This window comes from Trematomus bernacchii, unplaced genomic scaffold (assembly GCF_902827165.1).
Source record: "Trematomus bernacchii unplaced genomic scaffold, fTreBer1.1, whole genome shotgun sequence".
NCBI classification, from domain to species: domain Eukaryota; kingdom Metazoa; phylum Chordata; class Actinopteri; order Perciformes; family Nototheniidae; genus Trematomus; species Trematomus bernacchii.
In genome coordinates, this window is record NW_022988050.1 from 6,235,827 (window position 1) to 6,252,441 (window position 16,615).

Sequence of the window (16,615 nt, forward strand, 5' to 3'; positions counted from 1 at the left end):
CATGAAAGGAAAACACAAATAAAAGCTTAAATTCCCGCGAGAGAAAGGAAGAAAGGAAGAGATGGAAGAGGCTGGGAGAGAGAAAGGGAGGGGGGGCCCTAGGTGCGCTTTTTTTTATCAGCAGTGCCAGCTATTATTTATGCGCGCCTCAGAGCCGTGCACGTTTAATGGGAAGCGGCTATTCATGAGGCTCTGTGCAAATGCACCTGCCTCACTCATTCACATGCTGAATCTTTTCTTCTCTGTTTGGCATAATAATGATATGAGCTGTGAAAAGATGATGAGTTTATACCGTATGGTTCAAAATAAAGCTGGAATATTTGGCTAATTGGGTGATGCTGGCATAGTAAATGGATGGTAAAGTATGACAAAACACATAAGGATTTTATTATAATGCTTTATTTAATGGAAAACACATGATCCAAACCACAGCAATGAGTACATATTTCTACTTAAAAAAAAAAAGGTTGAGTCATTCATATTCATTATGGCATTGGTTTCCCATAATCGCTTTCTCTTCAAACCCATATTGAATCCTTTGTTGCGTTCAATGGGTTGTGGAGAAGTCATGTAACACTGGACTTCTATTCCCAGACCGGGGTGAACTTTCACCCCAGTCACCCGTAATAACCCAAAGACTCAATTATAGCCCACAGAAAAATTCTAATAGCATAATACCCTCTTTATTTTCCCATCTACAATTCAAACGCCCACATGCATCCTTTCTTGTCCCTCAGCGGAAATGAACAAACCACCGAGATGCCTTTGTTCCAAAACGAAAGTCAATATCAGGCGTTGTAGCCTATTCGTCTTGGGGTTTATTTTTGTTCAATATGGCCTTGATTATTCATTGACCCATCATGTTATGTGATGATGGCTTGCCCTCCAGTTATACAAGAACAATGGGTGGATGGATGATTTATAGACTGTCAATATAAACCAGATGAAAGAAATCAATATGGGATATGATGCCTCTTCTTGCTGGAATAACATAGAAGGACCTGACATTTCCAGAGGTGATTACTATGGGGGAATATAAATTAGATTCAAAGGATCTATACAAAAAATAGCACCCGTAGTCAATTTGATTGCACCTAAAAAAACTGTGCCTATATATATAATAGCTCTTTATCATTTAGATATTGGGGCCAATGTGTTTTAGTGTGTGATTGTTACATTTGTCTGTGTATTGTTCTTACAGTGTTTATGCTGCCCTCTTGTTTGCCCTTAAGAAATACATTTAATCTCAATGAGCCTTTTACTTGGTTAAAATAACGATGTATATTTATCCTATAGCCTACCATGAAAGAAAAATGTGAAATAATCCCAGTTAGGAAAACAAACAAAAAGACCTACGATACAGTAACCTAGATCCATAATGTATTTTACCCAGAGATTTAAAGGGATTCCGTTTTCTGCATCTCATTCTGAAATCACAAAGTGTCCCCAATGACTCCTGCATTAATATTGAAAAAGAAACGGAGACTGGCAGATACTTATTTTTAATCTCCTTTCAGAATAATGTATGAAGTTACACCTTACGTCATCACACTGCGATTCACTGTTCCACGTCATCATATAGCGACAAACGTTTTATTTTGTAAACATTAGCAAACATTTCCTGTGGACTAAAGCAAGGAAACTCATGGAAAGTCTTGTGAAGGTAACTTATCTTATAAAGCCGAATATCCGTTTTTAATGCAAACATGTTTGGAGAAGATAGCGTTTCGTGTTTGTTGTTAGCCAGTTAGCATGCTACATTAGCCTACAGATGAGTTTGCCAGTTGCACACAGGGGTTACTCTATTAATGTTCCCTGCACATTTCTACTAAATACTTTGCTAGTTACAGCTCTAAGCATATAGCAAGATTGTACTTCGCTTTAGCTGCGAATTGAGTGCAATAACTAGTGCCAAACCTTACCTCTCATGATGATTCCTGTGTGAAGTGACTACAGAGGCAGCAGGACCCTAAAGCATCAAGTACTAAATAACACATGGCACCTTACGGATCTTCTTCTTCTTTGTGGCATTTTAAAGCGGATACATGAGTTCCTGTGTTTCCTCAGGTGCACGGAGGGGGCGGCTATGACTCCGACTTCAGTGACGATGATGGACAGGGGGAGTCCTCGGAAAGAGGCATTAAAAGGTAAGATTACATCCTTATATAGGGTCAGGAATATATACTTCAATTCATCGAAGTGTTGCTTGCCTGAACTGTGTTTAACTGGGAAACATTCGTCATACATAGACTAATATACTGTGTTTATTCTACTACTTCTAGCTTGCATTTTGTCTGGTGTAAGAAAGACAACAAAATCCACTAACTTAAGCTTCTTTTGGTTACTTTGTCAGGAAACGAGAGGATGAAATCTTACAGAAGCCATTCCAGAAAGTTCGGCACTCCCAGAAGGCTCACCGGAGTTTACACACACATGAAGTGGACAGGTACTGTGAAATTGAAGTGAAATAATAAGCATTTAGACCCCTTCACTTAACTCACATTATATTATGTTGCAGCTTTATGCTAAAAATCATCTTCCCCCCCCCCCCCTCTGTTCACACTTTTCCATCCATCTACACTCTAAACCTTGCAATGAGAAGTCAAAAAAACAATTTCTGTACATTGGGTGTGACACACTAGTTTTTCCACACTGCTGATAAATCCAATCCAATCCAATCCACTTTATTTCTATAGCACATATTAAACACAGAGGGTTTACCAAAGTGCTTCACAGCAAGCATAACATTATAATAAAATATAATATTACAATAATAGATACAAGGCACACATAAGAATAGATAAAAGGCATAAATAAGAAAAGATAAAAGGCACACATAAGAATTAATACAAGGTACACAAAGGCTATGGACAGACAATAAAAGCATAAAAATCGATAAAACATAGCTCAAACTGACTCGAAAGCGAGGGAAAAGAGGTGGGTCTTTAGGCGGGACTTAAAAGTTTGGAGGGTGGGCGACAATTTGACATGGGGGGGGCATGTCGTTCCAGAGCCTGGGGGCTACCGCTGAGAAGGCTCGGTCTCCCCTGGTCTTTTTCTTGGTTTTAGGGACTACTAGCAGCAGCTGATCAGCCGACCTCAAAGCCCTTGAGGGGGTGTACACCTTTAGGAAGTCGGAGATGTACTGAGGGGCCAGCCCATTAAGCGATTTAAAAACAAACAATACAATCTTAAAATGAACTCTAAAATGGACAGGAAGCCAGTGGAGGGAAGCCAGAATTGGTGTGATAAACCCCCCCCAAAGCACAAGGCTGTGACCACCATGCTTCTCCGTTCGACGGGCATTGCTCAGGTTATAAATGGTGCCTGGTTTCTTCCAGGCATGACGCTTGGAATTGAGGCTAAGCAGTTCAATCTTGGTTTCATCAAACCAGAGAATCTTGTTTCTCACGGTCTAAGGTTTTCTCTGAAGAGAGGCTACCGTCTGTCCACTCTGCCATGAAGCCCAGCTCGGTGGAGTGTTGCAGGGTTTCTTCAGAGGCAGGAATCTTTTACCTCTTTTCCCCAGATCTGTGCCTCAACACAAGCCTTTCTTCTCTAAGCTCTGCAGGCCATTCCTTCTATGTCATAACCTTTTGCTCTGATGTGCATTGTTAGCTGCGAGACCTTATATAGACAGGTTTGAGCAAATGGACTTACCACAGGTGAACTCCATCAAGGTGTAGACATATCTTGAAGATGATCAAGAGATATGGCATGCACCTAAACTATATTTCAAATGTAATACCAAAGGGTCTGTGATAGTTACGTTTTTCATTTTGAATAATTTACCCAAAATTAAATGTAACTCCTGATAAGGGAAGTGATTGAAAATGTAAAATAAAATGTAGAAAAAAATAAAAGGATATGAATTCCCTTGTGTTATAATAGTTCCCTGTGATTGTTCTCTCTTTGATCTCTGTTTCACTTTAGGCTCCTCAAAGGCTTTTTTATACTTGGTCGTTCCAGACAACAGCTTTGCATTTTTTTAGCCAGCTTCCTAATACAGTTATATTTACAAGTTATAGTCCGCTCTTTGATCAAGTTAACAAAATATGTCATCTACATTATATAATCTTTGTTTATCTTTTAGATCCTTATTTTCATTCTGTTTTTCAGAGAGGAAGCCAGAAACAGAAGAGCCCACCTGATATCATTGAATGCTGTATCCTTTTTAAGTATATCATTCATAGTTTTTGTGTGAAATGATAACATTAAATGTGTTACTTTCATGTTGTTCTTTATTTAAAACGAAGGAATGTGAGACACTTTCTTTGTCCTTCTTATTGTATAAAAATGTTAGCATTCAAAGAGAGAATGACCTTAAGCAGATGTCTCCAGTTTGAGCGACATAAGAAGTTTGTTGGTGACTACATACTTTATTATGGAGGACAGATGGCCGACTTCAAGCGCACGGCGTAAGTAATGTGTCTCACAGTCATGCTTCACTATCAGTCACCCAGCTGTCACTCTAGGCTAGGAATATGTGAACAGCAACAGTGCATTGTTTTCAACCAAAAGGCAGTGTTAAATAAAAAAATTCCAAAGTAGTACGTTTCTCTTTTATCTGCCTTCTCTTTGAATCTTTTATGTCTCTCACAGAGCCAAAGACAAAACAGATCACGATGTGCTGCGGGAGAATCATCGTTTCCTCTGGAAGGATGAGGACGAGGAAGACATGACATGGTGATCATTCATAAAAAAACGTCTTATAAAGGCTGTTTTGATATTCAATATGCTTTTAGATATTGAGTTTGTCTTCGACTTCTTCTTTCCAGGGAAAAAGAACTTGCCAGGAAGTATTACGACAAGCTGTTTAAAGAATACTGCATAGCTGACTTAAGCAGATACAAGGAAAACAAGGTGGGAAGAATGGATGAAATTATCTATTGATTAAACTAATACCCAGTGTGAGCAGAAGTACAGCAGCAGTAGGAGTTTAGTTCATCTCAAACAATGTGACAGCACTTGCAGTACTGACGACAAGTGACTATTAGGAATACAGCAGCTCGACATTTTGTTGTCACATCAGTAAAAACATGAATTAAGCAGCCCGTTTCAGACAAGAAAGTAATTGACATTTTGTGTATATCTGTTGTGTCTGAGTCATGTAGACATGATCTAAATTATCACATGTGATGTCCTTCATTCAGGGTTCTTCAATTTCTTAATAGTTTTTGAAATGCTGCTTTTAGTGTTTTCCAGGTTAAGAATATGCATGACATCGAATTCTCTCCCTGCAATTTTTTATTTTTAACATAATCTGGGATTTTATTTACACAATCGCATATGGAAAACTAAAATCAATACATCAATTGCTTTTGAAAAAGAGTAAATCTGTTCAACTAATGTACATTTATAGTAACAATTTAGATGTCATAAAACAGACTTTTCTACACGCTGTAAAAACCTCAGGCTCCTGTTAGTAAAACACATTTTTCCGTTATTGTTAAATACCTGTGGAAACAAAAAAGAAAATCTTGCTCTGGCATCTGTTTTGAAAAGTCAATTCTGCTTTTAATAACCTCCCGGGTAAAGTGTGGTGGCGGCAGCTGAGAAAAAAGGGTTAAATTGAGCACACCCAGAGAATAATAGGAAAGTAATGGATTAAATAGTGCAGACACCTCAGTCATCCCAGACACCGCCGCCAGGACTTGGCAAGACCAATTTTTGGGTTGTGCTCCAAAATCAGAGTAATAGTCCCACTGGTGGTGTCCTGAACAAAGATTAAAACTGTATAACTCAAACACTGATACCCACCACTACTGAGCCATTGTAAGATGAATGTTAGGCGTATGATGTGATTTGGCAGCGAGCTCGGTCTCTAGTGTCCACTGGGCCATTCTGGTTTGAGTCCAGGCTTTTTAAACTGACAATATGTTAAACTCTGGGCCAGTGTACTTATGGCTTCATAACTGCAAACCGACCCTGTGCTCAAATGTATTTCCAGTCTGAAAGTGTTGAAGAGAGTCTCTGAATATTCACACCATCGGTTCACTCAAAACTTGCTACAGAAATCGCTCACACATTATTCATATTTGTTTATTGCATATGCAGAGAGAAGTGCATCATTTCCACAAGTCAAGTGAATTGTTGATAAGTATGTAAATGCAGTGTGACAGCATGCAGATGAATCACACAATGTGCTATGAGATTTATGTGAAGGCAGAATCCTAACGACTAAACACAGAAAGATAACTTTCAGCAATATTTACATGAAATGTGTTAAATCAGTGGAATTGCTTTAAAAAAATAAGGTTTGCTTTGAGACAATCATTTTGTATTACTGTAGATTAATTTTGATGTAGTCCTTTGAGAGCTTGCCTGACATCAAAACAAATTATATTGAATGCTAATGACTATTCAAATACAGGACAAACAGAGTTATCAATAGTTTCCTGAAATTCGGCTTTTACATTTTGATTTAAGATTTCAATTTAAGGGGGTTACTTTATGCTGTGTTTTTCTTTTTTAACAGTTTGGATTTCGTTGGCGGACTGAGGAAGAAGTTGTTTCCGGCAAAGGTATGACATAACCAAACATGATCTTAATATCAAGCTTATGCACTTCGTCATGTTTTATTTGTATGCTAACTGCTTAAACTGTATACTATGACAGTGAGTATGTAGTACATTCTGTATGGCATCAGTATTTAATATGGATTTGGGGCACATCTAAGCTTCTCCTACTAACATGCCCACACAACACTTCCTGACCCTCTCCACTAGATGGCGACAGAGATTTACAGAGCCATATACACAGCAGTACTTAACACGCAGTGGAAACTTCCTAACACAACTTTATCCACATGTACGATTATACAAATATGGTTGTTTTACTTTCATATTTATTGATTTGTCTAAATGTCCTAACAAATATTTAATATGCGTGATTTGACCCTTGAGTTTGTGGCACTATTCTGTATCGATATATGTGTTAATTCACGCCAAAAGGTCCCTTACACTTAACATTTTAGCTTGCTGTTTATGTCTCACACCCAAAGAGAAACCTAATTTTACCTCTGCACTTCTGAGGAAGCCTACTTTGACAGTTTGGCAGCCCTTTGATGATTACTTGTGGAGGATTAGTACAACACTTCTCTGTCTCCTGCTCCTCCGTGTGACACTGACATATATGGATAGGTTTACCTTCAGGGACAATATCAGCAACTCTCCGAGGGTGAACCTGTCTCGGCAACTCATTGATATGCTTTGAGGCACAAGCACATTTTACGTTTGAATAATTTGCCTGTGTATATACATCAATGGAGCCTCGCAAACATACACAGTCTGAGAAAGCTGACTAAGCCAATATATTGTTCCAGATTAAGACGGTGTAATCCTGGTCTCTTGATAGTTCACACCCTGTAGCAATACTCTACACAGGAAGTGGGATTAGATCAGGTCAGCGGCGATTCACTTTAACTGTCACGTCTGTGATTTGTTTACATTAATGATTCCCACAGAAATACTTCTTAAGCACTATTTAGAGCACAGGACACTACACTCTCCTGTGAAATCAATACCAATCTAATCTTCTAAAGTGGACCCCACGCCCGTGTTCAGTCGTGGAGAAAAGGCTCGTGCAAATTGAAATTGAAAAGTGTTAATGTTGGAAGTTTAAGGTGGAAGAAGTGTTAAACGTGGACTCAATATGATTCACGTTTCGGCGGGTAAAGAGCCTAATTCAAACGTAGGCGCTTGAATACAATACATTTATCATTGCCAATAAAGCTTTATTGTTCAATTAAATTCCCCTGGATTAAATGTGTCTAGTCCAGGCTCAAGTGTAGTACTTGTCAACGGAGCAGACTCCACCTTTGCTTGCAGATAAATTAAAAACACACATTTCCTTTCCGTTTCGTGGTAAAGGGGCAATGCACTTCTGTTCTAACACTTGACACCTTTTTTGGAAATCATCCAAAAATATCCTGCCCTCTGTGCACTTTGGGTCATGTTGGTATTAGGTAACGCTGTCGATGACAAAGAGGGCTAACCTCTGTTTTAATGACCACAGCGTGATATGGGCCTAAGGAAGGTGCCGTTTTAGAGGTTGAAATTATGTTTTTCTTCAAACAGTGAAGGAGAAAGAGAAGGGGAAAGATGATGTCCTTGAATCAAGTACATGAGAGCAGGATCAAATGTTATCCTCCCCCAGGAGGCCTAAAGTTTCCAGACATCTTGAAAAATGAGATTTACTTTTATTTCATGCTCATCCTCCGCCCTCTGTGTGTCTGGTCCAGAAACATTTATGGCCCTGAAAAATGTATGATGAATAGTTGTGTATAAGGGAAAGAGAATTAAGTATTTAAGCTATAAAGAACACCTATAAACCAATCGTAAAGAAGCCCTGTGGAGCTTTTTTGTCTAAAGTTATGTTTATTATTGTATTTAACTTAATTGCATTGTGTTTTATTGAGGTCTAGCAACATGTTAAATATGTTTTCTTCTGCATAGAAAATGTATAAAACTGACCTCCTTTTAAAAAACACTTTAAGTTTGATTACCAAAGCTATTTCTTGGTCATGCATTGCAAATCAGAACGCAAGGTTACTATCTTCCAATAAAAGGTCAATCTGTGAGGTAATATGGTATTAGCAAAACTGTAATGAGATGAATTACAGCAGAGCAGATGTACATGTTGGGTGGAAGGTATGCAGACCCTTAGTCATGTTTTCCTGTGGGTGTCCTTTCTGAGCAGTAGTCGTGCTTTCAGGAGGGGGTCAGGGGTCAAGGGCCAAAGGTAATAGAGGCCATGCTTATTTTTGGTGGGCCTCCTGTCAAAGTAAATTGACTATGTTCTTGGCTTATGTAAGTTTCCTGTCTTTAAAAATGTTTTTGACACGCATGCCACCACACACTCACTCACAACAGGAATCAGGTTTGACTCATCTGTGTCACATTTACCTTTGTGAGTCAACACTAAGCCTCCACTGTGACATTGAAATGATTGGCCTGCAGATAAATGCAATTCCATTATCTGTTTGATTTTCATCTGCTAACAAATGGTTGGTTTTGCATATTGTAATCAGTTTACCCTAGTATCCCGTTTAAAATAAAATACAATTGATGCCTAATTTAAAGTGAGATAGTCCAGGATGCTTTAAAACATTTGATTTAGCTTGGCTTGGGTTTCAAGATTTGTATTTAAGGAGGAGGTTCTGTTGTGCCAGACTAAATAAATCGGCCTTGGAAAAGTAACTGTGTTAGCAGTGATGGCTAATTACACCTCAGCCCGCAAAGCTTTCAGATTATAGACTGCCAGTGCTTCTGTTTTTATTGCTTTAATGTGTGTATCTGTGAGCTAGTATACGGTTTAATAAATATGAGTATTTCTTAGTGTACTACAGAGGGAGACGGGTGGATTGCAGGGCTTTGCAAACATATAGTATGAAACATAATCTGAGCAGTATGTCATGCTCTCGGTCTGTTTAGGATTCAGGATTCAGTGGAGTAAATACAAGTTGCAAAATAGAGAGTGTTGAGCTTTGGGTCAGCAGTCTGAAGTGCTTTTTAATGGAAAAAACAGACATAAAAAAGGCTAGATATGATCCAGAGTCAGAGTTGGGACAGTGTTGTTGGAAAAATAAATATTTTGGAGACCTGTTGCTTTCCCCATATTGGAAGATATGCCTGTCTGGGGTCAGTGAGTGTGGATTGTTCAGTTTTTTTCTACAGGCTGAGAATTTATTGAATGTTTTCGACCTCGTGGTGGGCTCGGGTGGGGGGTGGTGAGCAGAGTTGACTGCAAAACCGTACTGCTATCAAAAGCTTAATAATTATTTCACATGGTGTGGGCGTTTGGGCCAAACCAAACAAAGTATAGCATAGCACATAACTCTTAACATGAACTACTGTTTTTGTACCTTTTTAGCAAAGCATAGCTTTAGTTTGACATTGTGTGAAGTATGGCTATTTTCTTTCTTGCTGAGATTTGAATGAGATAATAGATACTAATACTTTTGTCTGTATGCTATCTATAAAGCTGCAACTAGCCGGTTAGCTTAGCCTAGCATAAACACTGGACATTTGGGGAAACGGCTAGCCATGGCCATGTCTAAAGGTAACAAAATCCACCTACCAGCACCTCACTTATTCACTAAATTCATTATATTTCATTTTTATTAAACTGTGCAAAGAAAGGAAATTACAATTTGTGGTTTTAATATATCTAAGTACTTAGCCTTAAAAGGAGGTGATGACAAGTCTGGATTGAATGTGTGTGTCACACTAATAAGTATTTTTGTACAAAATATTGTAAGCAGGTATTACTTTTTAAAAGAGAAGCACTGTGGTTTTCCTCAGCTCCAGTCTTTATGCTAAGCTAAGCTAACCGAATATCTGGAGGTAGCTTGATTCTTAACACACATACCTGAAAGTGGTATCTATATTCTTATCTAAGGCACAGTAGCAATGCAAAAAGTGTCATGAATGTCAAACAAGTCCTTTAAAAATATTTAATTTATATTAGAAAAAAATATATGCACAGGCTCAAGTGTGTGCAATCTACTTGGCATGTTTTGTCCTGGCTTGGTCATAATACCCCATATCATTCAATCTTAAAATCCCAGTTTCATAATATATATGTACTGTATTGATCTTTTAACAGATACTCAACAGTGAATACAAAGTGAAAGATAGTACTAGCTTAGGTCACTTCCCCTTTGACTTCAGTATGTTAATCATGCAGCCATCTGGTGGAATTAGCGTGCTTTGACGAAGGAGGATGGTAGTTTCCTTTCTTAAGGAGTTTACTCAGCCAGTTTGTTGCCAGCTCTTTTCATGGAGCATGTGAGTATCACCTGAAGTGAGAGGATTCCCAATAACAAAAAATAGGCATCTAACAGGCTAATGCCTATCACATAGTGCAGTGACGATCTATGTGGTACTATTTTCTGCCCTCTGAGTAGAGCACCAGTAAAAGTGGAGTCATTTGCCTTCATGTGGGAAAAGTGGGGCCAGGGGGCTATCAGAAAAAAAGTGAATAGTTTCCTGACCTTGATTATATTCAGTTTTCGACATAGAAGCTGCCTAGAAACACATTTATATTGAGTCCACTCTGTCAGGGTTTTGGTTTTAGTAGCTTGAGGGTCCACATTCACACTCTCCACCCCGCAACCTTCAAATTTATCACATTCTTTTATATTGGACATTGAGCTGCTTCTATTCAGCAGCCAGGGGATTCACATGCTTACGGAGAGACTAGGCTGTCATGCCTTTGTGATTTACGTCACTGATGATGGTGAAGACGGGATTCCATTAGGTCTCCGGGCACCGGTAACTGATCATGGCGTCACACTGGCCCAGAGTAGAAAACAATGGCCTTGTCCCAAGTCACACCCACTAAACACCAAGGATTTAATAAGGGATTTCCCTGGCATTTGCAGTTTCTATTCACTTAGAACTTATGACGTTTTAAGTTATTTAAAAAATAGCTTAAATACGTACATGTAGAAGCTTCCCGACATTAGGCGCGTTCACACCATGACGTGTTGTTCCGAGATGTAATGGTCCAAAATGGTTTAATGCAGTTGGTCACACTATAGTTAGAGAATTAACAACTGTGAAACCTAGAAAAAAGATTACATTTTTGTGGGCTTACGCCATTTACTGTAGAATCATTCAGATAATAAACCAGAGTTTCAAAGTTTAGGGACCATGGGGTGTCAAAGCAATACAATTAAATGTTTCTGGCTTGCAAAGATAAGCATGTTGTGTCTTTAGGTCCAGAACAATAAATAAAAATACAGCTCAATATTCCTACTTATCTATCATCTCAATAGTTTATTTTTGTATAACCAAATACAATGTTAGGGCATCCCAAATAAACAAAGTCAACTTGGTCATTCCCCAGGACTCGAGCCAGGAGTGCCTTTTTGTTCTGACGTCATAGGGCCCTAATCTGACACAACATGCCTCACTTCACCTGGATGTTAGTGTGTCGAGCTTAGGCAGGTGAGGGAGAATTTCTTACCTCTGTGCCAAGAATGGACTGCTCTGACGCACTCGCTCCCTCTGTTACAATGTCAGGGAACCCCAGAGACCAGATCAATGCCACCTTAGGCTCCTCCAGGAATAATAGGCAGGCTGTGCAGAGGCTGGAGGGAGGCTTGAGGGGATAAGGTGAGGCAGAGAAATGGAGATGAGAAGGAGCAGTGGGGTGAAGGAGAGCAGCGGGGTTTGGAGGTTGCCTGACAGAATGTTAAGCCTTTGGAGATTTATAGCCTGCATTTCTCTATCCTAAAATAAAACATTTGCCTTTTTTGCTTTACCGTTCTGTTTTACTTGCATAATTCTGTTGAGATTTTTCTGTCTTGCTTTCTCTCACATGGTAATGCTTGACATACAATACTTTAGTCACAGGGTTCTGTGGCTTTAAAAAAAATGTTAAACCTCTTACAAATTGGTTATCAAAAAACAGGAAATGTATTCTCATGTGTATATCTTACATTGCTGTAGGTACTAGATAGATGGCCAAAAAAGCACATGAATGTAAATGTAATTGAATTATTTGTATGTATTCATATAGATCATAATATGCTCTGTTTTCTTCCAGGTCAGTTCCAGTGTGGAAACAAACGCTGCGAGAAAGAGGAAGGTCTTAAAAGCTGGGAGGTGAATTTTGCCTATGTGGAACACGGCGAGAAGAAAAATGCATTGGTCAAACTGAGTAAGCTAAAACACGCATAATGTTTTAATTTCCCCTCTTCATTCTTTCTTAAGGAGTGTGTGTGCTTGCAGTTTTGAATGTGTTTGTTTGCGGGTTTATGTGTGCGTGTCTGCCTCTGTGCATGTGTGTGGCTGCCTGGTGGGGGTTTCCATCCTAAAACCAAGCTCATAATAATCCTCCTTCAGGTATTATACTGCAGAAAATCCTGTTAGAATAATTACCGTAATTGGAAGACCCTTCAGACCCTTTGAACTCAGTCAAGCAGGAAAATGACAGGCTTTTTAACAAGCTAGTGCAACAGGTCAAATCCAGACACTTTTCTCCTCATGAACACAATTTATTTCTCCAATTTGTTATAATTCAAATGTTTTGACAGTCCCAATTGTTGTGTGTGATGAAACATAATCTTGTGAATTTATTAAGGAACTACTTATAATTGTAGGGATTTTTGTGCACTGGGTTAATACATATTAAATAATGAATGCAGTTCTCAAAACACCTAGCATTACGATGCCGAAATAACATAAAATACAATGAAAAATCAAAACAGGAGTTCAACAGGGATCTGTCCTTGGTCCTCTTAAGTTTATATACAAATAATTGACCAGATGTACATGATGGAAGAAGCATCCACCTTTATGCAGACAATACTGTTATAATGTATTTTGTAGAACCATTTCCTCAATTTACACATACTACTAGATTTGGGGTTAACATGATTTGAAAGTATAACTTGTGTCTAATACTTATAATGACATCTTGATTATGTAACCTTTATAATGCCATGTTTTTTTTATATTCTAGGACTATGCCCTGAATGCTCTTTCAAACTCAACTACCACCACAAGTGAGTACCTTCGGGACATTTTTACATAAAAAATGTAGATCTTTTTGTTCGCGATGAGTGATTTTAGAGATTGTGGAGAGTGTGCACTTGTCTGATAGAAGTAGGGGAGGTCACCAAGGACAATCAGCACACATGATTTTGAAGCATGCCAGGGTTGAGGATTAAAATTATGATTTATGTCTGTTAAATGACCTTATGAGCCAGAGAGAATGATTATACATAAAATATTTTATATATGTAGCTTTGAGGTTGATATAGATGGAAATCCGAACAAAGATGACCGTGATCTGGGAAAGTCTGTCATTAATTATTTCAGGCCAAGGCTTTTTACATTAAGTTAGGATTTTTAAAGTTGCTCTGAGTGTTCCAGCAGATTTCTTAACAAAATGCATAAAAAGCCTTCATCTGTTTGAAGTGCTAGAGAAGATTCATTCAAGCGTATTACAAATACTTGGATAATTGGCTTCTTTATATTGGGAATAAGAGTTTGTTTTGTAATTCTGTGCGTAGGAGGAAAGAGGTGAAAGCGAAGCCCAAAAGGGTATTGGAGGAGAACCAGGAACAACCACAGAAAAAGAAGCAGAAGAAGAGGAAGAGGTCGTCTTCACACTCCAAGAAGCAGAAACACAAGAGACACAGAGGTAAGACTCCTCTTTGCCAGCCAGATAAACGGTCCCATTAAAAAGGCAGTAATCTCATCAGATGGGAGCAGCCTGTGGGAGCAGCCCTGTTTATGTTTTTCCCCGAAATGATATCATTTTTCTCTAGTGCTTGACATTATTACTTTGTAACGACTCCCTTTTGAGTCAAACCCATCTTATTATATAACTCTTTTTCTACAGACTGTTCAGCCTCCTCCAGCAGCTCAGAGGAGACGCAGTACTCGGACAAAGGTAGCCTTCATAACTCCTACGCTCACACACACACACACACACACACACACACACACACACACACATACACATACACATACACATACACATACACATACACACACACACCTCTCCAAATACCTCCCCCCCCTTTTTTAAAACACACACATTGGACATGTTCTGATATACTCCCCCAGGTATCTAGGCCGAGGGAGGTCTGCTATTTCTCAACTGTCTTTCTCCCTATTCCTCTCAACTTTGTTGCCTTCTTCCTTTTCCTTGTCATGTTGCCCTTCACTGTGAGCAGCAGGAAATGAAGTATGCCTTTGCCCCCGTGTCCCTGGAAGGATTGATGGGTGGGCAGTGGCGTGTTTGTTTCATTCTCTCATAGGCGTTCTCTACATATTTTAAACAGCTGATGAAGTTTGAACCTGATATGTTACATCATGTCATTTGTGCCTTTTTATTTCATGCAGCTGTTTCTGAACCGTTTTAAATACATATTCATAAATAATATTGGTTTTATACTATTTTTAAAACTCCAGCCATTCTAAATAGAAAATGCTCACTTTAGTCTAAAAACGGTTTAATCTCCTGCTTCTTTCCACACTCAAATGGAGGCATGCGCTGATGGGATTTATTTGTTAAAGAAAGGTTTCAATATAGTGTTTCATTGGATAAATCACTGCTGGAGTTTAGTTTCTTAAAGGTGATGACAGACATGCAAAGCTTAGTTCGAGAAAGTCAAAGAAAATTTGAGTACATCTGATATTTATTTTTTTGGCACAAACGTCCACTTGTTTTTAAGGATGAACTGGTTAGATTTAGGGTGTCAAGGTCACTGCCCATTTATTAATCATTCATATGCTAATAATGATGCATCAGTGTCCAATAGAATACAAATACCAGTCATGTCACTTTGGACAGACATGGATGTAAACTGAGCCAATCAGATGGATTCCTGTTGTGAGAGGCTAACAGTGAGGATCCTGACATTTAAACTGATGAACAAGGGGTTATCGCTCGACCTTATTTCTGACTGACAGCTCTCTGAATCTCACCTTGCAGACTCTGAAGCAGGGGATGTGCCAGAGGGCCAATCAGAAGCCGACCACTGGAAAGGACCCGCTCCTGCGGTGGAGGAGAAGTCAAGGTGAGGTTAAACCGATTGTTCATATTAAGACTCCCCCAGTAAGCTGCAGTAAAACCATCACAGACAGTCTTTACCACTTAGCCTACATACGTTACTGATCTCTATATAGCACAGTATGTAGACCATTTAGATACCCCACACAAAGCTGTTCCCAACTGTGAGGAAGTCGCTAAACCTTTTACTGGTTCCTGTTACACCCCTCCTGACATTAGCAATGTGGTCAGAAAAGGTTTATTCAAGCATATGTACTATAGGAATGAAACTCATAGAAACAATACCATCATGGAGAACATAAGGCATGGATGTAAAAATAATGATCACATTCATACTTTTGTTACATTAAGTAACAACAGTTTGTAAATGAGGGCCTTTTTAAAGTTTGATATGTTGACATGGCCCTTTTCTTTGCCCTTAAACACTATTTGTATTTGTTTGGATTCTGCACCAATGATAGTTTTATTTATAACATTTCATTGCCTAGAGCTTGATAACATGTGAATGAATTGCTAAGATACCCAGTTAGTCAGGAGCCCCTTCATACAAACGCATTTAACAGTCTGTGTCAGTGGCGTACATGAAAGGCACCAACATTTCTCTGATTTCATTTTTTTAATCTTTCTAGGGAGGAGGAATTTGATGAGTACTTTGAAGACATGTTTCTTTGACCCTGCTGTGACTTCACTTCCTTCAGCGTGCCACTGATATTAAGCATGTTCTGTTTGGAGTCTTGTGTGCGTGTAGATTTATTTGATGATATGTTTCAGTACTCTTGCAGAAATAAACATGATGTTTACCCTCCACAAGTCAGTGTTTTTCCCCCCAATGTATGTCATGTCTTGGTTTTAAATCCACCATTAGCGAGGCGGAACACAATTATTAAAAATATTTGTTGTCATGGTAGCAGCATGGCTCTCAGGAGGGCAATACAGTATCTTCGGCTGGATTGCCATGAAATTTAAAATGTTAAGGTCCCATTTTGACTTGTTGCATCTCCAGATAAGTCTGACACAAGTTAGACTCTTGTTGACACAAGATAAATAAACTTCTGTTCATTATCTTAGCTGCCATCTAGAT

General features: G+C 38.8%; 1 protein-coding gene across 1 annotated transcript; it reads left to right on the forward strand.

The window, feature by feature from the left end:
• Nucleotides 1-1,541: 1,541 nt before the first annotated feature.
• Nucleotides 1,542-16,517, forward strand: fra10ac1 (FRA10A associated CGG repeat 1). Its single transcript, XM_034119705.1, has 14 exons — nucleotides 1,542-1,663; nucleotides 2,068-2,147; nucleotides 2,354-2,446; nucleotides 4,120-4,165; nucleotides 4,342-4,418; nucleotides 4,603-4,686; nucleotides 4,779-4,863; nucleotides 6,479-6,524; nucleotides 12,556-12,669; nucleotides 13,474-13,516; nucleotides 14,027-14,157; nucleotides 14,359-14,409; nucleotides 15,457-15,541; nucleotides 16,164-16,517. Exons 1-14 carry the CDS (start codon nucleotides 1,646-1,648, stop codon nucleotides 16,204-16,206), a joined length of 996 nt encoding a protein of 331 aa, XP_033975596.1. The 5' UTR covers nucleotides 1,542-1,645; the 3' UTR covers nucleotides 16,207-16,517.
• The last annotated feature ends 98 nt before the right edge of the window (nucleotides 16,518-16,615 follow it).